The following is a 27,692-nucleotide window of genomic DNA, read 5'->3' as shown; positions in this document are numbered from 1 at the left end:
TGCATTCAGCAGAAAGCAGTTCTATAAGCCTGTACATTCATGTTTTATTTAATATACAATCACTAGTAGAGCAGGGCGATATGGCCAAAAATATTTATCACGATATATATTTGAAAATTTGCGATAACGATATAACTGACGATATAATTGATGCGAGACAAAATACAACTCCACAACATTACTAGCGCAAAAAGACAACCTTCCATTTATTTTCACTTAAACAAGAAGCTGGTTTTTATGTACATTAAAGCTTTATAAAAATGTAACAGTGCAAATGCAAATTCCTTGCTGAAAGTTTAACCAAAAGGCATTTCCAGTAGAAATGGGCTGACATATCCTGAGCATAACCATGTATAATATCCACTGAAGTTAAAAATAGGTGCTTTGCAACATTAAACTGCAGTGTGCAGTACGCATTTTTCGGACCATAAGGTGCACGGGATTATAAGGCACATTAAGCGAAACAAAGCAGTCAGATAAATCAAACTTTATTAAACTCATTCTTCTTGCTTCCTCCACTTCTGTACCATTGATTCATTAATGTTGAATTCTCTGGCAGCTGCTCTATTCCCATGTTGTTGCAGTATAGTAATGACTAACCTCGTATTGTGGATGGATTATCTCAGTTGTTCTCCTGACTGAAGTTTGGTCCGTTTACAGCATCCTGCCATGCGATTGCATTTGTCTCTAACCATGAAGAACCTTCACGTTAACTTTTATAAGTGGAAAAGTGTTAGTGTTCGTCCTCCAGCTTCACTGTTTATGTTATGCTAACATAGCTGTGTCGCTAGCGATCACGTAGCACATCATTATATACCAGCTAGCCCAACTTCAGTAACCCTGCAAACGTCGCTGCTGTTTAGTTTCCTGTCTTCATTTATGTTGGAAGTGATAGCAGAGCTGTACGTTTGATTTTTTTCAGAAATCTCTCAGTCAGAACATGCAATATCATGCTTAGGTAACTAGCGAAACTAGCGAGCTAACTTCCGCTAGCTTCCTGCTAACTTCTAACTCCGTTAAATGTAATAACTTTTGTTTTCATGGATGCCTGGAAGTTAAACTTTATAGTTACACCTGGTAAAGCAGCAATGCTGATCGTTTTATTAAAGATGAAAGAATTTAGACAGTTTTTAACTCTAAGTGATGCTGCAGTGTTGTTTGACCTGAAGATACGGAGTTTAGGACCCTGATTACTCCCAGATTTAAGAGCATCTTAGTCCGACAAATATGACAATAACAACGGCTGCTTGCATGTTCTGCAAAAAAATGTGCTTTGTTGTGTATCTGATGGACAAACACCAAACCAGTTCCACATCACGGAAGTTGCACCATTTTTACAAACCAATTCTGGTTCATCTGTTTCACTCAACAATCGGCCATGTGCGTATGAAAACAAAGGCACTGCGCATGCGCGTTTTACTCCCATTCTATCGCGATATTTCATTTTCCTATCGTTGCCTAACATTATACCGGTATTACCGTGAACGGTATAATATGGCCCAGCCCTAATCAATAGCCTCTAAACTGGCTCCACCTGTTGAACTGCTTGTTAACACAAATATCTAATCAGCCAATCACATGGCAGGAACTCAAAGCATTTAGGCATGTAGACATGTGAAAATGACCCACTGCTGAAGTTCAAACTAAACATCAGAATGTGGAAAAAAGGTGATTTAGGTAAGTGTTGGGGTCAGACGTGCTGGTGAGTATTTCAAAAACTGCTGATATGTTTGCACAACCTTTTAACGAATCGTCTAAAAAAAAAAAAGACAAAATATCCACAGTTCTCTGGGCAAAAATCAAAAGAGAGTGGCCAGATTACTTTGGTCTGATAGGAAGGCAATAGTAAGTAGTAGGTATGCAGAAGAGCATCTCTCAATGCACATAGAAGCACTATGGCAGCAGACGACCACACCAGGTGCTACTCCTGTCAGAAAGAACAGCAAAAGGGAGGCTACAATTTGTATGCTGTTTTGACTGGACAGCACAATACTGGAAAATATTGCCTGAACTGATGAGTCTCGATTTCTGCTTGAGCAATCAGATAGCAATGTCAGAATTTGGTGTAAATAACATGAAAGCATGCATTCATCCTTCTTTGTATCAATGGCTGCTTACAATTGGAAGTCACAAATGATGATGACACTTTAAGGCCTCCGTAGCCACCAGATCTCAATCCAACAGACCATCTTTGGGATGTGGTCGAACAGGAGATTGGATCATGAATGTGCAGCCAACAAATCTGCAGCAACTGTGTGCAAAATATGGACCAGCATCTCTGAGAAATGTTTCCAGCAACTGTTGAATCTATACCATAAAGAACTGAAGCAGTTCTGAAGGCGAGCGGCAGTCCAATCCAGGACTTCCTAGTTGTAACTGATAAAGTGGCTGGTGTATTTGTATTGGTGCAGAGAAAACAAGTACTCTGAATATTCAAGTTCTTTCCTGGAAAAAGTGGATGCGATTTCCCCAATAGATCCCATCTGAGCGTTGCACCTTGTTTTTTCTGGAATAAGTAGGCTAAAGCTGAATAATAAATCCACCCCAAAGGCAGCCCGAGTGCGGTGAGAAGAAAAAGTAGCAGAAGAGAACAGTGGCAGTGATTGAAAAGAAATAAAAGAAGAACAGAGAAAGCTATGAAGGCTTCTGGTGCACTGAAGCCTTCCTCATGTCAAATAAAGCCTCATAGGCGAGCAGTAAAAATGAGGCCACATTCCCAGGCTTCTGAATTAAGCAAAGCACTTCCCTGCACACATGGTTAGACATATGTGCCTGCCTCACCCCACCCTCCTCCACACAAATCCTATATTATACAATTTGAGTGTTTCCCCTCAGAGATCAGTTATTTTCAGAAATGACTCCTCAAACTGATCACGACCAGAAAATACTAAGAGCATACGTTAGGGGTCGAGACATATTAGAAACAGAAGTTTCATATTTCTGTGAGGTCTGGCAAATCAAAGATTAGATCACTGGCTGTATTTAGTGCTACCTTGGCAGGGATGCGAGTGGGTCGTGGTGGGTTGCACGAGGCGTCTTCTTTGGGTAGCACCCGGGGGGCAGGGCTTCTGTTATCATGGCAATTAGCTTTTGTATCTGGGGTAATTGTTTCATCCTGCTGGTTCACAGTGGAAGGCACCCGAACAGATCTGAACAACTGATGAGTCATTAAGCACGACCCTGCGTGGCCGGCTCATGACCGTGGATCGGATTGTTAGGCCTTTGTTTCTGTGAAAACTAGATGTCAAAAACACTATTAAAGGACACTAAAGCGTCACAGAAATACACCGTCAGCAGAGATCTGTTGATACAAATGCATGACAAATCTATGACAGAAAAAGAGGTTAGTGAAGGTTAGTTTTCCCTTTAAATTTTCCTGGAATAACACTGCACTGCAAGAAATTTGCATGTTAAATTACAACAATTTCTTCTCCTACTCCCTTGTACTGCTCATAGTAACAACTACTCTAAGTTGAACTCTGGTTCACGGTGGCCCATTTTTAGCTAAACTATAACACTTTTTTCTCTACACTATTTTTAGGCACGTAATCAATGGGAACCACATCACACGCCCACAACAATCACAGCAAAACTAAAATGACTGCAGTAACCATGACAACACTTCTGAATTAATGACTTGTGCTTAAACATTTCCATCCAATTAGTTCTGTCGTTGGCAGGGGAAAAAAACAGTAATCTACTATAAAAATGTACAGCTCCCTACTGTATATTTTTACATATGTACCACAATAGAGGATACTATTTGAAACTTTGGCCATGGTTAATAATACGGGAGAACTTTTATCTAAAATTAATTAACTAAAAGGAGAAGCAGTGAGACCAAACATAAGACACATGCCATGCTATCATACCCGAGGTCTTTTTCAGCACCTCTGCTTTCCCCCAGCCTTTCACGTCACCATAAATCTCACTTAATTACTCTGTCAACTGTCACATCAGTTATCATTCACTGCAACTTGGAGGTGCCACAAATACAGCTTAATCTATCCAACTAATGAGTTTCATTTCATGCTAATTAAGTAGCCTAAAAAAAACAAAAACCCACCATAACCTCCCGCACAACGAAAGCCAGCCGAGAGAGAATAAAGCACCCAGAGAGGCAGCAGAAGTGATAATTACACAGCTTTATGCATCCCTTGTTGGTGCTGTAGCTAATAAAGAAATGCAGTCAGTGTCAGGGAGATGTTTGGGAAATAAACATTAGTAGCCTCAAGTGAAAAATGTTTCATTCCTGCAGAGGAATTTGCTCCCATATTGGAAATTTGGTTGTAGGAAAGGTCAGGAAGTCAAACAACCAACAGTGCAACCACTGTTGTAAAAGTTTCCATTGAAACATTATTAATTGTAACTACAAGGAGAGACATAACCCACTAACACCATGCACAGTAGCCAGAAATCCACCTCGGTTCTTAGTATCTTCTCGTTAAGGGTGAGGCAGTCAGTCTTATGATGTGATGTGAGGTGCTGCCCCTTTTTTTTCCAAACAGGAAGAGAAATACATAATTATACACCCACACACAGTATATTATGGTACCCATAGTGTACATACACCATTACATGGTAACAGATATTTTTAGTGAAGGGCCAGAAACAGGGACAGAGAGATTGGTTGTAAAGTAAGGATCCAGTTTAGTGTTATTATTATGCTCACAATGAGGATTATAGCCCCCGTGGCTTTAGAGCAGGGCAAAGCCATACATTTAGAGACGGGATGCCACTCTCTCTTTGTGTGTGTGTGTTTAAGTGGGTGAAGGGGTCTGGCTGACAGAAGGAAGAGGTCTGTCTGGATTAGAGACAGAGCATAGCAGGCAGATCATTACCTCACTGCAGCCTTAAATCTAAATTAACCCGGGCTTAACTCTCGTACAAGACCTCTAATCTGCTCCATGGGGGAAAGTAGTGTTCACAGGCACAGGCAGGGAAGGAGGCCCGAGGAACTAAAAACAGCACAAGCTCACTGTGGCTCACACACAGTGTGAAGCTGGGTCACTGGTAACCCGGCAAGCTATACACACTTAGTCTGTTTAAAGGATGCAGTGAGATATGAGGCAGGGGCCAGATTGCAGGGGTTGTAGTAACTGCCGCATGTAACCTAACACTGCTACTAAACTATATGGAGCACAGTCATTAAAAATAAATAAGAGTGACACACACTCACAGAGTTATAATTACAGTGTTTTTGCTGTCTGCATTTTGCCAAGCATGCCAAATCTGACTCTTAAAGGGACCATTTCTGCTTTTCTTTAATGTCCGTCACAGATTTAGTCCCATAATAATGGAAGATTATATCAAATATGGACCACGTTTTTCAAAAAATGAGGGTAAGTGTACAAATAATGCCTACGAGGGAGAAGCTCAGGCTTTAGACTGCTCTAAACAATCTGTATCAGACATGATTTTTTTCACTCTTGTCTCTGTATGATGTCAGTGAGAGCGGATATCCTTAATATATGAGCCCTGGAGCCCCGCCCACATGCTGTTTAGCTCTTTAAATCTCCTTTTACAGAGGGTTGACCAATCGGAAAAAGTGTGGCTTAAAGGGAGAGGAGCTAAACGGGCTTTTTACAGACAGCTGCACCCAGAAAAGGATGGTTTTTGTGTAGCTGTGAAAACACCTTAAGTACTTTTCCTGAGTTCAAGAGTAAAAATATGGAGTTGGAAATCTGAAAAACAAATGTAACATATATTTAATTCTACAGCAGAGGTGTACTTATTCAAAAGACCTTTGAACTCGTGTATCACAGTCCCGCTAAGTAGACAACTAAGACTATTTTAAAGCAACAGCACACAGCCGATTCACAAAGGCTTTCACATCCCAGATCCATCATGTTGTGCCTCACTCTTAATAGATCACAGGGCATTTATCTGACCCCCGCCCCACTCATATACGAATACTGCACAATATTGCAAAATGCAACTAAGCCTAAATGAGAGAGAACAGAGTGATGTGGTCTTAATGGCATTAATTTCAAACTGCATTAATGTGCTTATGTTCTTAGCCAAATGCCCCAGTTGTTCTGTGGAAAAGGTTCAGTTGTTTGAATCCTTCTGCAGCACAATCCTTTTCATTCAGAGCCATGTAAAACATAAACAATGATCAGACAGTTTGCTTATTACACTTGATATCTATATGTTGTATATTTTGTGTACTTGGTGTCCTTCGTCAGTCTGTGTTTCTGCCCCTATCACTGCCACTTCTCTCCCTGTTCATTCAGGTTTAGGTTTAAATGAATATCCTCTACAGGTCAAATAAATAAAATGATTTTAAAATACTCGAGGAGTCAATTAATTATAAGAAAAATAAATAGAAACAGATACACAACTATTGCTTATCTTAAAATATAGAGTTCAGGTCCTGGGTTGGCTGGCTTAGGTAGGTGGCACAAGGCCACTGTGGCACATGAGTTTGATTCCACCCCAGGCTTTTCCTGCATGTTGTTCCCCCTCCTTTCCTATCTGCTTCACTGTCCCAACCACCAATAAACGCTAAAATACCCCCAAATAAATCTTCAATTCAAACCAGACGAAAGACGAAAAGCCAATAATGTGTGTGAAAAATAAGGGGCTATAAATCTACCACGAGGATACATATCCATCTGAGAGGAGTTTGGAGTCGGGGGACAATTTCTGAAGAGCAGTTTAGAATGAATATGAAACAGTACTTTTGTATGAAATGCCCGTTCTTACTTAAAAATTTAACATTGCTCACAATATCGTATGCATTTTCAGTGTTCAGTGCTGCAGCAGACACAACAGGAGTTGCATGTATTAGACGGGAAGTCAGTTTTAAGCAGCGGCTGCACATCTCGTCATAAAATCCTCATTGTCCTTTATTTTCACACCCCCAGCCTCCCCCTTTCGTTCTTCTTCTCCCTTGTGATAACAAGGCAGCCAACAGAGCTGTTTGATCCTACCGCTCTCATTTGGAACATCAGCAGCGACCAAATATCCCTCTTTCTCTCTTTTTCCATGTCTTCCCTCGATCTTTCATCGTCCAGGAGAGAGAGGGGGGAAGTGCACTGGCCTGAAAGGCTGCCTTTCTAGCCGGAAGCTAAGCAGTCTTTAACACGTGTGTGAATTAAACATGTATAGAGCCCTTACAGAGCTCTGCTATTCAGAGATGCTCTGTGTGAAGCTGCAGCGTGTTTAGAATAAAGAAGATGCTCGGCGTCGCATCACGTGCACACGCTGAACCGCATCTTTCTGGCAGCATCTCTGGCTTTGATGGGAATGCTGCAATCAGGCGAACAGTCATCAAAACACATCAGAGTCAAAACTTTGCACACTTTTGTGCACTTTTAACATAAAAACAGAGAGCTGATTCATTCCACCTTTATGGCAAAGTTAACATTCTCCATGCACACAATAACTAATCCAAAATAGCCTCCATTCTGTGTCAGTTTGCTGAGGCCAGATTAAGATGACAGATTAGTATTTCAGCTCTGATTAAAATACAGCAGGGAAAGATTTGTCCGTCTGTGCTGCTGGAATATTACAGTGCTTTCTTTGTGGACGATAATCAAACCTCATCGACTAAACAATCAGACTTTTTTTACTCATCCCAAACTATTTTTATCATCTTTGACATCCTTCCTTCATCTTCCTTCCTATCTTCACCCTTCATCCTCACTGACTTACTTACAGGAAATAGAAATGATCAGACAGACGTCAAACAAAGTGTCAGCACAAACCTGGCAGCGATGTGGCTGTAAAACAATCCCGAGTCACTGACACTCTGAGGAAGGCAGTAACGCAGCGCTTGCAACCGGTGTATGTCCATGCTGGTCAACAGGAAAACAAAACAAAGCAGCAGCAGCAGCAGCGTCACTCTATAACACAAACTCCCTTCTGTGCTGCTGCGTTACATTTAAACTCTAACCTATTAAAAGCGGTTTAATCCTCTCCTGAAAGCCTGCGAGAAATTACGCACAAGAGCAACAGCTGCATGAGTAACTAAAATCATCCACTTAGAAGCGAAATGAGATTTAGAACATTCCCGAGTTCTCGCAGTGCTGCATTCACATCCAGAAGGATGGCCCCTCCATCCAGGAACAAAGGCGATGACGGACAGACAGACTGGCAGAGATGAAGTCACTGACCAGCCAGCGATCCCTAACACACGATTGTGAATGTGCGATTGTCACTGAACCTCTGCGCTATTGTTGTACTGAAAACCCAAGGGAGATTACCTCATATCCGTCTCAACCAGCAGCACCCCCCCCTCCCCTAACAAATCCAAACACACACTACAGTTTACTGGATGTATGAAAGGGGGGGGGGGGTCCTGCTGTTATCTCCAACCGCCCCTCCTCCTGACCTGCCGTTGCCATAGCTACCCAAATAAGCCGAGCCCGAATTAACAACCAGTGGTCTATACTGTGGTCAGCTACTATTGACTGGGATGTCCTCCACCTCTGAGGACAGTGGATGAACACTCACGGGGCATGCACATTAACTGGAGGTGGTGTGTGCATGTGTGTGCGTGCATGCGTGTGTATGTGCTAAATGTCCATTAAAAGCTATTGAATAACTCACAAGCTAACGCTCAATCTGGTTTAGATTCCCTGGGTGAGACAGCAAAGGGAGGTGGGGGCATTTTGGAAGGCATCGGTGTTATTGTTGAGCGGAGCGGCAGTATTCGATCCAAATGTAATAAAACCAGAGGTAGAGAACGTTCCCGGTTTGATTCTGGCAAAGGACCCTGTCCACTGTGTGCTGTCCTGCAGGCTACAAATAAACGATCTCCCTCTCAAGCTCTCACACACAAATCCACACAACCTTGGGCTGACAGCAGTCCAGTGTTAAGATGACAGAGCATTACCCTTTGACCTCTCTGGTTCACATGCGCTCGGCTCTAACGGCTGACATCATATGCCGCTCAGAGAGCAAACAACCCAAACGACAGAGTCCCACCACCAAGATGCGTGACAGGGCACTCTGTGTCACGTTGACATTGGTTAAACCGGGGTCACGATCAACAGCGATTTGTTATTCAGGGGTAACAGCCATGCCAAGTGAAATTACTCTTGGCTCGTGTGCGGCTCAGATGGCCCAGCTGGACCGCAGGACGTTTCTGTGGCCGGACGGGTAAATGTTAACAAGCTCGATCTGTGGCAGACGAGGCTCTGTTGTGCCCAGAGGAGGAGACACTGCCTGCTCACTAACATTTATAAACTGATAATAGGAAAGAGCTAAACTGCTGCAGGGAAAGTGAGCGCATCGAAAATCAAACATGAAGGCCACATTGTTGCTTAGAAAGAAAAAGACACATTCACAGTGATCATAGGGTGCTATTATTCTTTCTATTTAGGATTTTTCCAATAAATGTATGCCACAGCAAAATAATATTTATTTTAAAAAATAGGACGATAGCAATTAAAGCATAGTGTTGCAATATTTTGCATGACAATATTGTATCGATACAGGGACACCAAATATCTAAATTTTATTAAATTAAATTAAATAGTCTGGGAGTTTTATTACACAGAGGGCTCATCTCATGCATCACCAGCCTGAGTTAATGTTAGCTGAGCAAACTTACATTAAATGAACTGATTAACCATCTAACACTGGACACTAAAATACCTCCTAATCAGAGTAAGCTAATGGCTCAGTCACATGAGGGAAAATAAGACAGGAACATTCTTACCTCTACACAAAAACTTGGCAGCGTTCTGATGATTTTATTGAATTTTTTCACATTTTGTGACCGACTGCAACTATTGGTGACTAAATGGTTTCCCAGAGCTTGAAGTCACTGCACACTCACAAGCACTTTTGATCAAGGTTGCCTTACCTTGTCAGGATCCTGGGTCTCCTGACCCAGCGTTTTTAGTTCTTTTGTGATTTTTGTATTTTGTCGAGTACTTGTGTGATTTATTTTATGGTTTCTAGTTTGCCCCTGTTGTTTTCCTGTGCCCCCTTTTGTTCTGTGTAAAGTCGGCGTTTCTTGGTCTGTGTCTTCGCATGTTTTGAGCTTCTTGTGTTTCAGGATTTCCCTCTGTGTATTATTTATCATCTCTAGTTTTTTGGTTCTTTGCCTTATGGTTATGTCTCTGTGTTTCTTAGTTGCTGTCTCTACCGTGTCAAGTTCGCGTCTCTGTGTTATACTTCCTGTTTTACTTTGAAGGTCCGTGTCTTATATGAATGTGTTCAGTTTACGCTTCCTTGTCTCGTCAGTTCTGATTTCCCCCAGCTGTGCCCTCCTTCTGTGTCTCATTCCCCTCTTTACTTCCCAGTGTATTTAAACCCTGTGTTTCTCTGAGTCAGTGTCGTGTCGTCCCTCAAGCTGTGTGTTTCCTCGTGTGCCTCCCTGCAAAGTGTAAGTTTATATTTTCCCTGTGTAGTTTAGTTTTGTATGCTTTTCCCCTGTCAGCAAATAAAGCTGAGTTTTTTGAGTTCATCCCTCGAGTCTGAGTGCCTGCATCTTGGGTCCAACTCCTGCCTGCCACACAGCACTTCCTGACATACCTGATAGATGGCAACCTTTCTGCAGTCGCAGTCTTGGTTGGACTGACTGCAAACACTCAAAGATACAGACAGATTTCCAACGTGTTGCCAGTCTGAAAAAATCTCCACTCAACTGGTTTTATTCTTGTTGGAACAGGAAGGCTGCAGAGCGCAAATGTGAAAGTTAAATGTGAATTTCTGTCCATGTACACAACAGCAGATATATTATTTTCAGTGATTTATCACAGTTAACTGCTGCATCATCACAATCAGATTGCATGTAATAGCCAAACTGACCCCATTCAAATAACTGAAGTGAGATAAAAAAAAATATACTAACAGTTAAAATTCGAAATTATAATTTGCAGTTTAAAAAAAGGTGATATTTTATTGCAAAATGTTAAAAATTGCAGTAAATTCTTTTACTGAGGCTTCCAGTGCAGCAGAAGCCTCAATAGGTGAAGTATTGTGATAGTCATGGGGTGTTTGATGATTCACAACATTACTCTCATATACGCTGAATAAAGACCGACACCAGGGATGCACTAATCATGAAACATGAACAGTTTGCCTGATAGTCAATAGTGTTCCCACACTAACCCCATAATACTGTAACTTATTCATTACTCCTGAGATACCAGTTGCTGTTCCTCTTTCTGTGCCAGGGAAACAGTAACTTAACTGTAGTCACATCTTTTAGCTCGTCATCACACGATGTTTGAGAACAGTGAAATAACTGAAATAACCACCGACACTGGGAAATCTCATCGTACATACAAAGATTCAGGCGGATCATCTGTAATGTGTAAAATCAGCACACTGACCTCCATAATACCATCACTTATTCATTACCCTGTAGATGCCAGTTGGGCCTCAGGCTAACCGACTGTGATCACATACAGTACAATATGGATGGCAACCCCACATTTCACTGTCTTACCCTTCCCCCACCACTCTCCTCCACCTTCTCCAGTCCTCGTCACCGTCACTAATCCTGATCCTTAAAGGGATCCGCCGCTTCCGTTTGGAGAGAAAATACTTTGTAGGTTACACAAACGAGAACACAGGAAGAACAGAGCGAGCGTTAGCCTGTTCAGATTGATTAACATTCTCAGCCGGAGAATAATATACAACCCTGCGGAGCTCGTATTTTTCTTTGTATCCTGTGTCGTTGATGGGAATAAGAATGGGCCGAGGTCTGGACGGTAGAAAAACGGAGCATTAGGTTTGATTTCACAATTTGAGGTTACGTTTTGGACAACTTTTGTTTTTATTTCCACATTACAATCAGAATGACACTGTCATAAATAGTGAGCATACTGTGAGAGATGCTGAGAGATCTTCCCTGTGATGGAGATTACTAGAGTGCACGCGGTCAAGTGTAAACCATCAGTCTTATCTCTTCTGCCCCACTCGGCTCTGTATCTGTATTTGTGCTTTAACAAATCGCCATGACCCGCTCTAATCTGGCAGGGCCACATTATACTGGACTATACCCTCTCTTGAGAGTCTCACTCAATCAGCCAGTCAGATTAACACTTTCTATCTCTTTCTTCTCGACTTCCTTTCTCAAACGCACGCACATGCAACGAGTCAGATGGGATCAGTCCCGTGAACAAGAGTAAGCAGCTGAGCAGATTCAATGGCAGGCAGCAAGAAACTCATTCCTTTATTTGCCAGGAAAAGACTGAACCAATGAAAGACTGCTAGAGGGTAACCAATCAGACTTCTCTGCAACAGCTGGCTCCAAAGAATCACAGGCAGAGGGGTGGAAAAAAGGAAAGGAGAGAAAGTCAGCAACTCCTGGAGGAGATTTTTTTCCAAGCTTTTCCTCCAATTCAACATATTCAGCGGCATGTCGGGCTTGGTGAAATAGGGGTTTTTCTTGCAGGCGCACAATTCTGTTTCAAGGAGCAAACAGATTGTGTGGTCTGCAAGCTGAGCCAGGCTTCAAACAGAAACACCACAGAGTGAAGGAGGCTACATCATTACCGCACAACCCAAAGCCAACCTTAGCTTTACTCACACAACTCCAAAAACACAGAGAAGAGACGATCACTGATGAGTCATTTTGCCTTACCCGAAGTCGTCCAGGGAATACATGTCGCAGGAGAAGAGGGCACAGTCCTCGAGCACGGGATGGAAGGAAGTATAAAAAAGGGAGATTATGGAGGAGAGGGGGAAATGTCAACCTTGAGAAGAGAGAGCAATACGCATGCTGTCCAACTCTGCTGCAGTCAACTCAGTCTTTCCCCTCTTCACATCCCTCTAAAAAAGTTTAAAAAAAGAGAAAAAATCTACTACGCCAGCAAGGCAGTCATGAGCATGAGACACAGAGAGAGTAGGAGGGAAGGAGTGAGTGAGAGAGATGAGGAGTGTTGCAACAGAGTAAGGGAATGCAAGAGAGAGAGAGAGAACATGTGACCAGCGCAGACCAGTCACCTCCCTCTGCTTCGGGGACCGAGTCGTCGTCTTTCAACCTCCGAGGAATAATTTCCACTGGATGGAAATTACATGTTAGCCTGTATTGGAAACAGGAGCGCTTTTACACTCCCCTTTCTATACCGGAGCTTTAAATAGATTCTGCATGTCAGCCTTTTATCACTAATTAACTACAGAAGAGGAAACAACAGCAACAGTTCATTCATTCAGCTCAGATATCATAATGGACACAACATTCCCGTTCTCTGCAGGAACAACAGAGCGTAACGAGCAACAAAAGTTTCCCCGATGTGGCGTAATATTCGCGGCATCCCTGTGGCTTTTATCAGAATTCGCCCTCCAACGGCGGTCCATCTGGCAGGAGCAAACTTAAAGGCTTTTAAGCTTCTTTGCAGCAGTGAGCCGAGGTGTAGGAAACAAACAAAGAGCAATCCACTGAAAGATTAGGAAGCTTTATGGATTTAAGAAAATAGCCAGAAACACACAACGGATCCGGGGTTCTAAAGTGGCACCCAGAAGGTCTGAGTTCATGTGCATCCAGGATTAGTGACATTTGGCTGAGGCCTAAGCGAAAACTTTCAAGCAGACTTTGAACTCCACAACAAACAGAAAAAAAGTGTTAAAATGTTGTTACTGCAAGTAAATACAGGGCCAGATACCAATACTGATACCAGAACTTTTAACCTTTAAGAAGAGAGCAGCGTGTCTTGATTTATAAGATGAATCATTGTCATCAGTTTGCTGATTTTGAAGACATTTTAATGATTACTAAATCACGGTGATTTTTACTTTCCACAGTAATGAGTTCACACAAAAAACTCCACTTTTCAGCTTTTATTGTATTTCATGTAAGAATTATTTAACACAATCCAGGGGGCTACATACTGAACTTAGAGGATAGAAAAGTATCGTCCATATTGATTGATTACTTTTGGAGAGTTAATATTGATCTGATACCAATACCAGCCTTGGAATTGATACTAATCAATATTTGGATCTAGCGAAACCCTTGGGGAGTGAAAATGGAGAGACTAAAGGTTAGGCTGAACCTGTTTGACCTCCACCACGCCAAAGGACACAGCCTTATGGATGATGTACAGGAGCAGATAGAAAACAACCAGATAAGGGTAGATTCATAAAGGATTGCCATGTGAGAGTCAATTAATCATTTGTGATATTCAGTTGTCACTATTACTGCTAGCTAAAAGCCATTTTCCTTTCCCCTGAAATCCAGGCTTTATCATTGTATCACAAATGGGAGCGCTGTGGCTGCGGTGATGCCGTCTCTCGTGGAGCTGCTCTCTGATCAGCTCAGAGGGCAGCAGCCTGCAGTAGGAGGCATAACTCAGCGTTTTACCTTGCAGTGAGTGCACTCGCTCTTTCTACTTTTTGCACAGTGAATCACCACAACGAGCCCTTCAGAAATAATCCTGTCCTATAATAGCAATGGACAGACGCCTACATGCACGCTCACGGTTCTTCCTCCCAATCCACTCTGCCTACTCGTAACACGCACGCACAAGCATGCAGAAACAGCCAGGTCTAGACTGACGGTAGAGAAGAAGTGCCCCTTAATGAAATCTCTAAAAATAACTCCACTCTCGTGTGTACACTTATGTGCAAGTGCATGGGCATCCACATACATGAATGCATGCGCACCCTCACATAAATGCAGCAAATGGAAGCGGCGAGGTTGAACAAATGGGCCCATTGAATGTAATTCTTTTTTTTTTTTTTTCCTTTAACCCTGCAAAAATAAAAGCCAGGTCGCCCCTCGCTGATGCTTTGTGGAGATTTAAGACTTCCCTTTTGGGCCTGAGTCAAAGAGCAGATCTGCCTCGGGTGAAGACAAACACACAGGATGGGATACAAGCAGCGTTGCTTTACAGAAAAAGAGGAAACGGCGTGCTCATCTGACTGGACTGGAAGATATGAATCTTGCATGTTTACGTCTTGGAGCAGTTGAGCCACTGGCTTTGTGCTGGGTGAGGTTACAGGATGACGGTGAATTATTGGGACTGGAAATAAAAAAACAGAAGCACTTCACAAATATGATTTATCCCATTTTTTGTTCCCTTTCCCTTTCTCTCTCTTTTTCCTTTTCGATTCCACAGACTCTCAGCAGACTCTCTCACAAAGATACAGACCAACACTGGTAGCTACAGGAAAAGCAGAGCGAGAGTGCACTGTATCTGAGGAGAGCTGTCAGAGTAAATCTGAGGCTGTAAAACGGAATGGTGCAGGCTGACTGCAGCTACGGAGACATGGAGGAGTCAAACTAAGGCAGGAAGGGGGAAACATAAAAGGACTGCTTCATAAATAGCACAGAGTATAAAGACTGCTGCTCCTCCTGCTGAAGAAGAAGATCTGGGCCTCAGCGCGTTCTGCATACCAGCACAACCAGGAAAGGGCTCAAAATACCGCCCATAAGCTCAGATGTAGAATGACTTCAAAAAGAGCCACAGACTGGATAGTATGCATATATGCAACCATCATGGTTTCTGTAGGTGTATATGGGAAGTGGGTGAGGGGGTGGGGGTCTGTTAACCTGCCTAGCAACCACCGGAATAAACACCCTCCTCCTCCTCTTGCCACGGTTATAAGCACCCTCATTTATCCTGTCCCCCACCCACCACACCAACACACTCCCCTCCTGCAGCCACTCACCCCGGCGGTGCATCAATCACATTTAACGAAAGCAGTATTTTATTATTTTTTTTATCACTTCACCGGGTGCACCCGAATTGCTTATGTAGGGAAATACATGATGCTGTCGTTTCCATGACAACATCAACCTGGCCTGAATCCTGCCTTCAATGCGCTGGGTGGGTCCGGCGGTGACAAAGAAGGGGGTGGAGGGGGGTGGAAAGCGGAGAAGTCATTTCGATAATTCGCCATTTAACAATATGACATAAAAGCGCACAGTTAAAGGGCGCACGTATGGAAGGTGGGTGAAGGGGATGAGGCCGGGTGGGTGGGCACCCGGAGGAAAAACTGGCAATAAAATATGAGAAGATGCTGCAGTTATTCAGTAAATGATCATTCCAGCGAGGTTATTGTGGAAATGCAGATGTAGCCCCGGAGAGGGCTCCGTGTCGCTGCGCATCTGCCATGACAGCGCACGATACGGTGCTTACCTCATTTTCCTCCTCTTTTATTCAACCGGGGCTGATGGCACTGATGAGGCTGCTCAATACGTCCCGCTATTATTTCAGTATATACCCTCGTGTGAGGCTCGGAGCAGCCCGCCGGCCTCCACCTTGTGTCCTCTCTGCGCGTCTGTGGCGATATCACAGGCTGAGGATGGGTCGTGAAACGCTAAGCGACAACCCGAGCGTTTTCTTCCATCCGCTTTGTGCTCCGTTGTCTCTGCTCTCCGCACGCGCTGCTGCTTACGCCGCGTGTCCTTAAGTCCATGTTCAGTCGGTGCTCGCGCTCGGTAGAAGACGGTGAACCGTGGTCGTCAGCCGCCTCCTTCATGCCATATTTTCTTCCCATTCGGAGTGTTTTGGTGAGATGGACAGATTTTGGGGAAAATGCTAATACGGCGTGCAAAGGGAGAGGGGAGGGGGTGCGAGCCGACCGGCTCAATGCTGCCCACCTGCGGCCAAGACGCACACATGCAGGGAACTGACGCCCCCTAAGTACCCCACCCGTCAGAGTCTCAGCAGGCAAACAAGTAGTCTGGTCTAGCCCCCTAATGTATGGAGGACCACATGAGCCAAAAATAAAGCTAACTAAACAAATGATTGTTAGTAAACACACACACACACACACACACACACACACACACACACACACACACACACACACACACACACACACACACACAAATATTTATATTTATTTTGATTTGCTTGTGTATTTCTTTACCGTTTAATTAAACCTCTATTTATTCGTCTTCCAATTTGATTTTACATTCTATTTATTGATTTACGCATCAGGGCTTGCAAAATCGCTAGCCCGACGTCCTGGAGGTAGCGATATCTCTGGTCGGGCGACCACAATCTATCTCAGCCCTGCATCATTGCATTTACATGATTATTTTCTTAAAATATTTTTTTGCTTTTTACATTTCTTTTATTAATTTCTATTGAATTTTTTCCAACTATTTTATGAGGTCAGCTTTGTTCTTTCTAACTAACCTCAGGCTCTTAACAGAAATTACTCCCTCGAATAGTTGCTATAGAGAACTGAGGTGCTTGGCTGGTGTGGTGGAAAATAATTGTCTTAATGTACTACTACCAAGTTTACTACCAAGTCATCAGGTCATATGTTAGTCAAGAGAATCCTCACTGGTAGTCTCTTCAATCACTCACAAGTTGAGAAAAACTTATGTGAGGTTCCGCTCACTTTGCATCCCCAGTGTTTATTTCTCCCGTAGTTGCCTGAAGTTATCACGCTGCTGTGAAGTGCTTCCAGTGTGGACACAGCATTAGATCCCTGAAGGTTCTTATCTATATCAGATCTTATGATATTGTCACGTTGTCTAGCAACCACCTTTCAGTGGGCTAAAATGATCTGTTTTAAGAATTTATGCACGCACAATGCCTTATTAAAGCACACTGTCCTTTTTAATTTTATGACAGTGGCATCCTGTTTACCTCCACAAAACTTCAACCGTGCATTATGCATTATGATATCATGAGGTTGCTCAGCAACCACCTACCAATGGGCTACAATGAATGATTTTTTCCATTTCTATACTTAGAAGACCTTAAAAGGGATTGTCTCATTTTCTTTTCGTGACCTATAGCAAAACACAACAAAGAATACTGGAGCTTGTACATGTACCAGTTACATTTATATTAGCATTGAATTTATTATCCAATTATTAATTTATGTATTAATATTTTATGTTGCATTTAATTCCACCATATATATATATACATATACATATACATATATACATATATATACATACATATATATACATACATATACATATATACATATATACATATATACGTATATATACATATATACGTATATATATATACATACGTATATATATATACATACGTATATATATATACATACATATATATATATACATACGTATATATATATACATACGTATATATATATACATACATATATATACATACATACATACATACATACATACATACATACATATATATATATATATATATATATATATATATATATATATATATATATATATATATATATATATATATATATATATATATATATATATATATATATTATTATTTATTTATTTTTGATTTGGGCAATTTTAGCCCTCCAGGGTGTCTACAGGAACTACAAATGTTGTATTCTGCTTTAGAGTGAAATGTTGTTGTCATTTTTTTTGTTTTTACAACTAACTGATTTCAATTTCCACTCTATAGTCCCTGTGAGTGGATTTCCTTTGTTAGAATTTTCAATAAAACAAAAGCCACATGTCAAAGAAAGAATTAAACAACAAAACGACAACAGTGAAAAATATAAGACAAAACATCATTTGTATTTCATCATTTACTTCCAGAGAGATTTTAATGTTCAATGGTATTTTGCAGCCCCAAGTGTTAAAGTGGTAAGACAAATAAATGTTACATTCACTCTGTAGAGTGGCAGCTTTAAATCACTGTTGTTAAAAGATCTGAAATTTTCCTGATAAAAGGACATAAACCGATAAAACAATCAGCCAGCCTTCAGGATTTTTAAACCACCTCAGTGTGCCTCATAACAGCAGCAGCTATGTTCACACTAAAATCAGCTAAACCCCAACCAATTATCACGTAAAAAAAAGTCCCATTTACTCATGCACGTGTGCTCATTTGGCTTTTCTGTTAACCATAAGGAGTGTGACATGCTACACATCGTACCACTGATCGGATGGCAGACAGCTTTAAAGCCTGAGAGCAGACATTGGTTTATGAAAAGCTCCAGTAAGTGCTAAATGTTAATTAGCTTAATAGACCTGCTGTATTTTTTTTTTTTTTAAATCAGGCAGAAGCAGTGCATTATAGAAAAAAACCCCAAAAAACATCTCAACAGTTCTGTTAAATACCTTGCCAGTGACTGATGGCGCACAGCTGAGAAGCACATCAGACAGTTACAGTGTAATGGTCTCATTCTTCCCCTTCATAAACTGATGTAGGTACAATAAAAAGTGGAAAGACACAGATTTGAAAGGGCTTCACATCACTGAAAACCTCAGCATACGCTTCATTTTGATTCTCCTTGCACTCCAGGCAAAAGTCAGAGAAACCTAGCAAACCAAAATAGTGTATATTTCACCCACAACGTCCTCAGATCAGTTTCAAGCTTTTTAGTACATCTACCGATCTAAACAGAGATTTATTGCAGGAAAAAGGGTCAAAGGAAATCAAGCTGGCAGTGAAGGATTTTACGCACAATCAATAAATAATAGGAAAGGGGTCCTGTGTAAAGAGATGGAAGCACAAACAATTTGAATATGTTCAAATAAATTTCTTATTAGATCCTTCTGGTTTTAAATAGTGGGTAACAACCTCCTCACTCACAGTATCCTCCTCAGTCCCACAAAACCAACAAAGCAATAATGGCTGAACAAAAGTTGGATCTAATATTAACCGTTAATGAGACGTTTGGATATTTTAGTGAGATGTTTTTTCAGAGACTCTTTCTGATGTGACAGTGTTAACAAAACGGGGAAGGGCCTTGCTTCACTAGTGCTTTCCTGAGTTGTTAAATACAAAATAAAAGTTTGACAATTAGAAAAAAATCACACTGTATTTCTTTCTGTGCACAGTTTTTGTTGCAGTGTTCTCGGATCTCCAGTTCAGTCTGGAGGGGCTCTGAAAGGCAGCAAAACAAACCTCTTCAGTCCATTATCTGGTGGCAGGAGTGTGTACTACACAAGGACAGTGAAGCCAAACTGTAAAAACGCACCCATCGGGTCAGACAGGGCCTTTGGTTTTCGCATTGATCCGTTTGATTTGTTTTGTTTAATGTCGCTGGGTGCAAGGCTACAGTACGCGAGGGGGAGATTTCTTTTCTTTTTACATGTAGTGCGGAGACAGAGAAAGGGGGAAATAAGAGGATTTTTGTCTTTCAAGCAGGCGCATGTCAGACCCCCGACAGTTTGTCGCAGTTAGGATCTGTGTGTGGATCGGGGAAAGGAAACCTCAGGTCAAAAAGTTTCTCTTCAATCAAAACCACTTCAGTTAATTCAGATCCACATCTGTGTTAGCGTATGAGTTCATTTCAGTTTGGTTTGGTTCAGTTTAGTGCAGTTTGGTTCACTTTGCTTCAGCCGCAGCAGCAGCAGCAGCAGCAGCGAGAAGCTGGACAGTATCCATTTCTGTGCTCGCTCAGACTATCCTCCACTGCATCACGCTCATGTCCTTCCCACCTGTCGACACCAGGTAGCTGTCATCATACAGGAAGGTTACATTGGTCACGTGACTGCTGTGGCCACCGTAAACATGGCTGGGAGCCTGGAAAGAAACAAAAACAACACTGTTTTTCGATACTGAGCCGAATATCCTGCTTAACATCACCGTGAGCAGCATCTCACCCTGAACTGTGAGCAGGGGTATGAGAAGAGGTGGACCTTCCCAAAGTCGTCTCCGGTAACCAGGAGGCTCTTATCGTTGGATCTGCACACGGCGTTGATGTCGGTGCCGTCTGAGCCGTCGGGCCACAGGCCTGGGGAAGCAGAGGGCGCCGGAAATGTCTACTGAATGCACAATTAAACACCAACATACACGTAAAGAGGGAGATCAAAGGATCCGCCACTTACCAAAGACCTGGAAGCCCAGAGTGCAGGTGTGGGTGGCCCACTCAATATCTCTGGTTGTCTCCACGCTGACCACCTGTTTACACACTGATGGGATCCCTGAGGAAACAAATACAAAGCAAATACAAAACAGGTCTTAGCGTGGCTTAGAATGGGTGCTGTTGGGCATGCCAACTCCAAATTACTGTGACTGAAAACTTTACACTCAACATCTTACGAAACTAACTACCGTAAGATTGCTCAAATGCACAACCAAGTTTGTGCTCTCCTGCTACCTCAGAGCAGGTTGTGAACACAGTTTTGCACAGTGACTAGTTTCATGAATGCATGAAAGGGGAAAAATCATTTTAGGCCAACTTTACTAGATTTCGTGGCATTTTTAAGGATTATATCAATCCTAAAGGAAACTTGAGGATAAGTGACTTACAGTACAGTATCTCATAGTCGCCTGAATTTGATACCAGGTACTGAGAGTCCACAGACCAGTCCAGATGAGTGATGAAACTGGAGTGACCCTGGGAGAAGTTAGAAAAGTTTAAAAATGCATCTCAGACACACACAGCAACACACACTTCACAGTATTTTCAGAGTGGAGTCAGTATGGGTATCCAAGAACTATAAATAATCCTAGAAATGTTGATGCATAGTCTCAGCAGGGTATGACTCTGGGGGTTGTTATTTATGACTTTGCCGGTTCTCTGTAAACACACATCCAGAAAGCACTGAAATGCAGAACTGAGGAGGGAGCTAAAGATAAAGGTGAAGCAGAAAGGAACTTGAAATAAAGGATGAGGGGGATTATAAATACAGGTGCTCACCGAGCACTTCCCCACTCGACTGTACTTCCTCCCATTTTCTGCCACAGCGTAGATATAGATGTAGTTGTCGTGGGATCCGATGGCCAGGAAGTTACCATCTATATAAGATGAAGAAAAGAGGAACATTAGAGGTCATAAAATGAAATATAAATTAAAAAACAGGTTTGCAGATGGCAAATAATTAACTAGACTGTTGTAGATGGATATCCACTGTGAGGAGGCAGACGATACATCTGATGCTGCAGGTATAGCAGATGTTCATTACCTAATATAGGAAAATATGGATCAAAGCATTCTCACACTCTTGGCACAATATCAGATATTTGCAAAATTCATTTAAAACTAAATAATCTAATGTAATTTTTGAATGTATATATTAGTGCTGGTAGCGTTAATCTCGTTAAAATGACGTTTAACTGCATTAATGCAGCAAATCTCCGTTAGCGAGTTAACGCCGATCACCCCGTGCGGGGCTGCACGGCGTCAACGTGTTAGCGCAGTTAGCTGGTTGTATTAACCTTTTGGTTTTTATAACAATATTACTTGGTAATTCATATACACTCACTGATCACTTCATTAGGTACACCTGTTCCACTTCTTGTTAACAAGAAGGCTATAATTAGCCAATCACATGGCAGCATCTCAGTCATTTAGGCATGTAGACATGGTCAAGACTGCTGAAGTTCAATCTGAGCACCAGACTGGAGAAGAAGGGTGATTCATGTGACTGTTGGTGCCAGGCAGGAGTGTTTCGAAACTGCTGACGTGGGATTTTCCCACACAACCATCTCCAGGGTTTACAGAGAATGGTTGGAAAAGGAGAAAATATTCAGTGAGCAGCAGTTCTCTGGGCGAAAGTGCATTTTTGATGCCAAAGGTCAGAGAAGAATGGCCAGACTGCTTTAAGCTTAAGCGGATTTCACATATTTTTGGTTCAGGCTGATTCTGGTGTAATAGTACTGGGGATATTTTCTTGGCATCCTTTAGTACCAAGTGATCATTGTTTAAACTCCACAAATGACCATGTCCATCCCTTTATGACCACAGTGAACCCATCGTCTGATAGCTGCAAGACAATGTGCCATGTCACAACACTCAAACTGGCTTTGAGTTCACCGTATTCAAACGGCCTCCACAGTCACCAGCTCTCAATGAAGTAGAGCACCTTTGGGACAGGATGGAACGTGATATTTGCTATCATGTCAGTATGTTTCCAGCTCATTGTTGAATCGATGCCGCAAACAATTAAGCCTGTTCTGGAGGCAAAATGGGGTCGAAGAGAGGTGTACCTAATAAAGTGGCTCATGAGTATATGACTTCTTTTGTTTTGATTTGATTTTGGCAGTTTTAGCTCTCTTCAATCAACATAAACTACAACACATACAAGTCTTCTGTGTAGTCTTCTTAATTTTCCTAACATTAATACACAAACATGAGATTAACACCATACCTGGCCCATAGCGCATAACCGACAGCTGCTCATTCCCATCTGTGTGCATTGTGACTAAATCCTTAGAGTCTGTGTCCAGTACCAGCCACCTGCAGGATTGATGACAGAACCAATCAAAATCTTACAAATACTTTTTTTTTTAGCTGTAAAGTAAAGGCTGTATCTCTTAACCAAGCGCATTGGCACTAAATGCTTTTTGGTGATGGTGTCTATACCTGCCCGTCTGGGTTCCTACAGCAACCACAGCTCCAGAAGGATGGAAACCTGCTGACTGTGCAGCATCCTGTGAGAAGAAGAAAGAATATGACATTTAAAGTCCACCCCTTCACTCATTAATGGGTTTTGATTATTGTTACCTCACTATGCAGATTCACTTGTGTGCAGCTTTTACGTTTATCTCCTGGTTTCACTGCTTGCCTTAAATTTAAGATGCGTTTGGTACATATGAGCATGATTTTGTGAGCTCTACTTTTGTAGTCTACAGTGCGCAGACATTGAAAATGATGATCTCAGTCATGTAGAAGATGTATACCATCATGCTAATCAAAATCGGAATCAGTTAAGCACTTCACATCTCACTCGTATGACTGGGATCACACATATAAATTGATTTCTTTAGCAAGAGAGAAGAAATAGATGCAATAGAAAAAGAAGATTTATTTTTTACTGAATTGTGTTATGAAATGTATTTGGAGGGAATCTTTAATGTGATCAATAATTCAAATAATCCAAATTTATATAAAGTATAAATAATGTTATGCTGATAGCTTTGCTGTAAATTTGTACATGCACTTTTGCTACTTGATGTCCTGTTTATTCTAATAGACATAAAAATGATCTTCATATGTTTGCTGTGTAATTCCAGTGACTGACCCCAGGGGCCAGTGTTGCCTAAACTTACTTCCAGGCTCTTGGACCAGATCAGCTGATGGGAGCTTGAGTCCCACAGACAGACCTGCCTGTCATACCCACAGGTCAGGAACTGAGGTTTCCAGGGATGGATGGCTAAACCCCACAACTCATCAGTGTGACCCTGCAGAAAAGAAGAGAAAGAAAGAGAAAGAAACAAAGCTGATAAAACTAATCAGCAAACTACTGTTTTGGGGTTGTGCAAAGCATTTGAACACATCCTGTTGTAACTTAATCAAACACATTCATTTATTCATTAAAATTTGATTTTCATCTGCATGAACTTGAGATGAGCTAGTAGTAGGTTCTAAGGAAAGGAAGAAGAAGGAACCCTCCTATTGGACAGCCAATGTAGAGATAAACCTGACTGCTGCATGTACCTGTGTAATGGGCATGAACTCTCCATCCAAACTGCCTTTCAAAACAAAGTTCTTTGTGGTCCCGATGAGCACACTCTCCCCTCTGCCCTCTGCTATAGTCCGGATGGGACCAAACAACTCAGGCACCTGTAGAGAAAAAGCAGCGATCATGCACAGCACCGCTTCACCTGGAACCTAACAGCTGCCTCAGGCAAGACAAGCTAATTTATAATAATAATACAGTCAATGTGAACCCCGAGTGTCATTGCTATAAATGCCTGTGAATCTCTTTGAAAGCACAAATCCATCTTATCCTCTGTAATATTTATAATAAGATGCAGTATTCAGAATGCATAGTCAGCCGCCTCAGGCATGCATGCAAATTCTGGCTAATATTCCAGACTGAGACCTACTTGGAGGAAGGTGCTTGATATTCAGCTTAACATTTTATTAATACATCTTAACAGTGTGTGCTTCTGGTGCATCATTAAGAGCTATAGAGCTGAGCAACTAAGCATTAAAAACCCAAGGATTCTGTCAAATGCTTAACAGCATGACTAGTGTACCCCATCTGTAAAATTATGTGTAATTTATAAACTTTGCATTTGCCTCAGAGCGTTTATGCTTTCTCACCTCCACCGTTTGTGTCTGCTGGTAGCTGCTGTCCCAGGAAATGAGCCTGCGGTCTTTCCCCCCAGACACCAGAGTGCCGTTCCTCAGCATGCACAGAGCAAAGATGCTGCCTTCGTGAGCTCCTTGGATGACGTGGCTGATGCGATTAGTGCCTGCACAATGAAGATGGGACAGAGAAGGGCGTAAAGGTCGACTGTACGCAGAGGGAAGATAAACTGACAGAGACAGATGGTGTGATGAGGGTATAAAACTATAAGACTGCACATCTCCTGCACCTTTTTTTCCTTTTATATAAAACAGTTCAGATTGAGACACATCTTTGACTCCTAGTCTCCTGATTCCACCACCACAGTGACGCATCTTCGAGCTTATAACCACAAAATCCTTCGCAGACAGAATCATTATTGTCCATTTTTTCGTTGTGCTTCTGACGCACACTTCTTCTGTGAAAGCACACAGCTTTTTCTATTTTTGACCACACCCCTATTTTCAGCCGTGGTACGCTCTCTTTCTCTGCAGACTCACTCACTGTGTACACCCTACAGACATGATCCTTTTCACAGCGTGAAACAGTCGAGTACCTTTTCCCCACACCAGGATGTTCCCACTCGAGTCTCCGGTTATAGCGTCTCCATTTTCCGCGAAGGTCACGCACAACACAAACTTGGGCTTCTCTTGTTTCTGCAGTAAACACAAGAACATACATGAACTGAATTTTGCTCAGCTACCCCCAAATTTCTATATATAGCAACGCAACAACTCATGACGTTACATACTGTCATGACTCTAGATGTGAATATGCTTCCTAACATGTGAGGAACAGTCCTACCTCAAACAGTCCCTGCTTCTTGACCAGCATGCCTTTCTCCAGGTTCCAGAAATATAGATGGGACTTGCCACACGTCACCACGATGTTGCTGTCTGTGGGGTGAAAGTCCGCAGCAAACACCGACTCGTTGGAGCACTGAGCCAAAACACGTGGAAAAAAAAGAAAAGAAAGAATGAAGCTCACGAGAAACATTAAACACTGAGCCTACTGAGGCAATCACACCCAAACACAAACACAAAGAAATCACACAATACATGTGCAGATACCTTAACTTCAGCCAGTCTGTCCTCTTTCTGCCAGTCCCACACAGAGAGGACGTGGTCGTTGGAGTCGTCGACGACACAAAGTGTGTTTCCTCCGTTCTGACATTAAAAATGTTTTGAAAATAAAGAGGTTAATTTTACAGAGAACTGGAACTGTCAAAATAAAAAATGAATAAAGTAATAAATGGACTCAATAAATAAATGATCAATTCATTAAATGTAATAAAAACATATTAAAAATTAATGTAGCCAATGAATAATTTAAGACTAATTTACTGACAGTATTAATTTTTACTAGATTATCTGAGTGCTTGAACTATATATTGTGAGCTTGGCACTGATAAACCAACAGAGGTGAAGTTAACCTCCGACCTGCTGTGAATGACAGCGCCTGTCCTTGCAGTAGAAATGAAGAATTAATTAAATATAGAACAAACTAAATGGGAAACCAAGGTTAATAAAAAACAAAAGAAATTTAAACAAAATATGAACTTATGTCACAATTTATACATCAGTTCATGCAGTTTGTGACACTGTAATTAATTTATGAAGTCACTAATTTATTTATTTAAGTGTGTCAGAGGGGGTTTCCTCACCGACTTGGAGAAAGCCAAGCAGACGAGCGCTCTGTCAAAGAAGCCGGTGCCCAGAACATGCAGGGTGTTGAGGCTGACGGAGTCCCACACACGAACGTGAGGAGCCAGCTGCTGCCAGACAGGGAGTGCACACAACCATCGGCACAACACATCAGTTTGATGTGACGTACGGCTTGAAGAAGCAAATTCACTGAGAAAAATGCACTCGCTGGCCACTTTATTAGATACAGCTCAGCTGCTTATTAATGCAAATATCTAATCAGCCAGGGTTACGCTAGTTTCTTGAACACGGCGATGAGTTCACTGCTCACAAATGCTCTCCACAGCCACCAGATCTCCACCACAACCCAAAGGCTGTTTAGGTTGCATCATGGCTGTGCTCCAACATTTCTGCAGCATCTGTGTGATGTTATCATGTCAACATGAACCAACATCTTTGAGAAATGTTTCCATAGACAATTAAAGCAGTTTGGAAGGAAAAAAGGGGTCCAACTCTGTAAGAGTAAGGTGTACCTAAAAAAGTGACCGCTGGATGCAGGAACTCTCTGCCAGAATTAGGTAAATCTGTTCCTTCAAGAAAATAGAATTTACACCCAAACACAATAAATCAAAAATGATAACAGATAACTTGATAAAACATAAGGAGCAGATCTCACTTACTTTTCCGTCTGAGGAGGTGCCCGCCACCTGCCCAGTTGCTATGGTGATTTTATCAGGGTGGACAGCCAGGCTGGTGGAGAGAAAGATGTGAAAAGTAGACGTGAAAACAGGCTTTTTGACATCAAAGGACCGTTTGAATAAAGATGAGCCATGTGCTCCCAGGACATGAAAGGCCGCTTTTGGTGAGTGAGATTTTTAAAGATATGAATATGATATTCGCTGTAGCTACCACACGCTGTCTGCGTCAAACTGTGGAGGGAAATTAAACATATTAAGATGAATTCCTTTGGGGGCTTTGGCGGTGCAGCACCACTCGCAGGAAGTTCAAACACTTTGTCTTAAAAGGAGCGAGAATCTCTCTGATTCATCCTCTGATCTGTAATCCAAACTGGTGATTAATAAGATGAACTTTTATTAACCTCAGCGTGTGATAACATAATCATGGCAGTGACTGCTCAAGGTTACTCTCACTGCACTCCGAGCTTTCCTACAAATATACTTTCAGCCTTG

General features: G+C 41.9%; 2 protein-coding genes and 1 long non-coding RNA gene across 13 annotated transcripts in view; 1 reads left to right on the top strand and 2 right to left on the bottom strand.

The window, feature by feature from the left end:
• The window catches only part of evla (Enah/Vasp-like a), a 40,683-nt gene extending 24,166 nt beyond the window's left edge, over window positions 1–16,517 (bottom strand). Inside the window, exon 1 of one of the 4 annotated variants that reach the window (XM_086275490.1) lies at window positions 16,050–16,517. In XM_086275490.1, the coding sequence (XP_086131616.1) occupies window positions 16,050–16,054 (5 nt within the window). In that variant the 5' untranslated portion in view covers window positions 16,055–16,517. Of the gene's footprint in view, window positions 1–7,712; window positions 8,176–12,550; window positions 12,864–16,049 lie in introns of those variants that run through there. The other 3 variants (XM_086275489.1, XM_086275487.1, XM_086275492.1) reach the window with 3 other exon arrangements.
• LOC147307281 (uncharacterized) lies at window positions 12,383–15,366 on the top strand. The gene is made up of 3 exons (XR_015126449.1): window positions 12,383–14,275; window positions 14,675–14,897; window positions 15,027–15,366. It is a non-coding gene; the product is annotated as an uncharacterized LOC147307281 (long non-coding RNA).
• Window positions 16,518–18,402: 1,885 nt separating the features above from the next.
• eml1 (EMAP like 1) overlaps window positions 18,403–27,692 on the bottom strand; it is a 55,305-nt gene continuing 46,015 nt past the window's right edge. For 7 of the 8 annotated variants that reach the window (XM_086276020.1, XM_086276017.1, XM_086276019.1 and 4 more), the window contains 15 exons: window positions 27,183–27,252; window positions 26,523–26,633; window positions 25,930–26,025; window positions 25,664–25,798; window positions 25,416–25,515; window positions 24,835–24,986; window positions 24,223–24,348; window positions 23,835–23,966; window positions 23,149–23,216; window positions 22,934–23,022; window positions 21,484–21,581; window positions 21,093–21,180; window positions 20,669–20,764; window positions 20,444–20,574; window positions 18,403–20,363 (listed from right to left, as the gene is read on the bottom strand). In XM_086276020.1, the coding sequence (XP_086132146.1) occupies window positions 20,238–20,363; window positions 20,444–20,574; window positions 20,669–20,764; window positions 21,093–21,180; window positions 21,484–21,581; window positions 22,934–23,022; window positions 23,149–23,216; window positions 23,835–23,966; window positions 24,223–24,348; window positions 24,835–24,986; window positions 25,416–25,515; window positions 25,664–25,798; window positions 25,930–26,025; window positions 26,523–26,633; window positions 27,183–27,252 (1,618 nt within the window). In that variant the 3' untranslated portion in view covers window positions 18,403–20,237. The remainder of the gene's footprint in view (window positions 20,364–20,443; window positions 20,575–20,668; window positions 20,765–21,092; window positions 21,181–21,483; window positions 21,582–22,933; window positions 23,023–23,148; window positions 23,217–23,834; window positions 23,967–24,222; window positions 24,349–24,834; window positions 24,987–25,415; window positions 25,516–25,663; window positions 25,799–25,929; window positions 26,026–26,522; window positions 26,634–27,182; window positions 27,253–27,692) is intronic. The other variant, XM_086276018.1, reaches the window with a different exon arrangement.

This window comes from Aulonocara sp. 'chitande type north' Nkhata Bay, linkage group LG19 (assembly GCF_057382095.1).
Source record: "Aulonocara sp. 'chitande type north' Nkhata Bay isolate Kocher_YH1m ecotype deep benthic linkage group LG19, A_spYH_male_GT1.1, whole genome shotgun sequence".
NCBI classification, from domain to species: Eukaryota; Metazoa; Chordata; class Actinopteri; order Cichliformes; family Cichlidae; genus Aulonocara; species Aulonocara sp. 'chitande type north' Nkhata Bay.
Note: the sequence above shows the minus strand (reverse complement) of the source record. Positions and strands in the feature narration are given on the sequence as shown.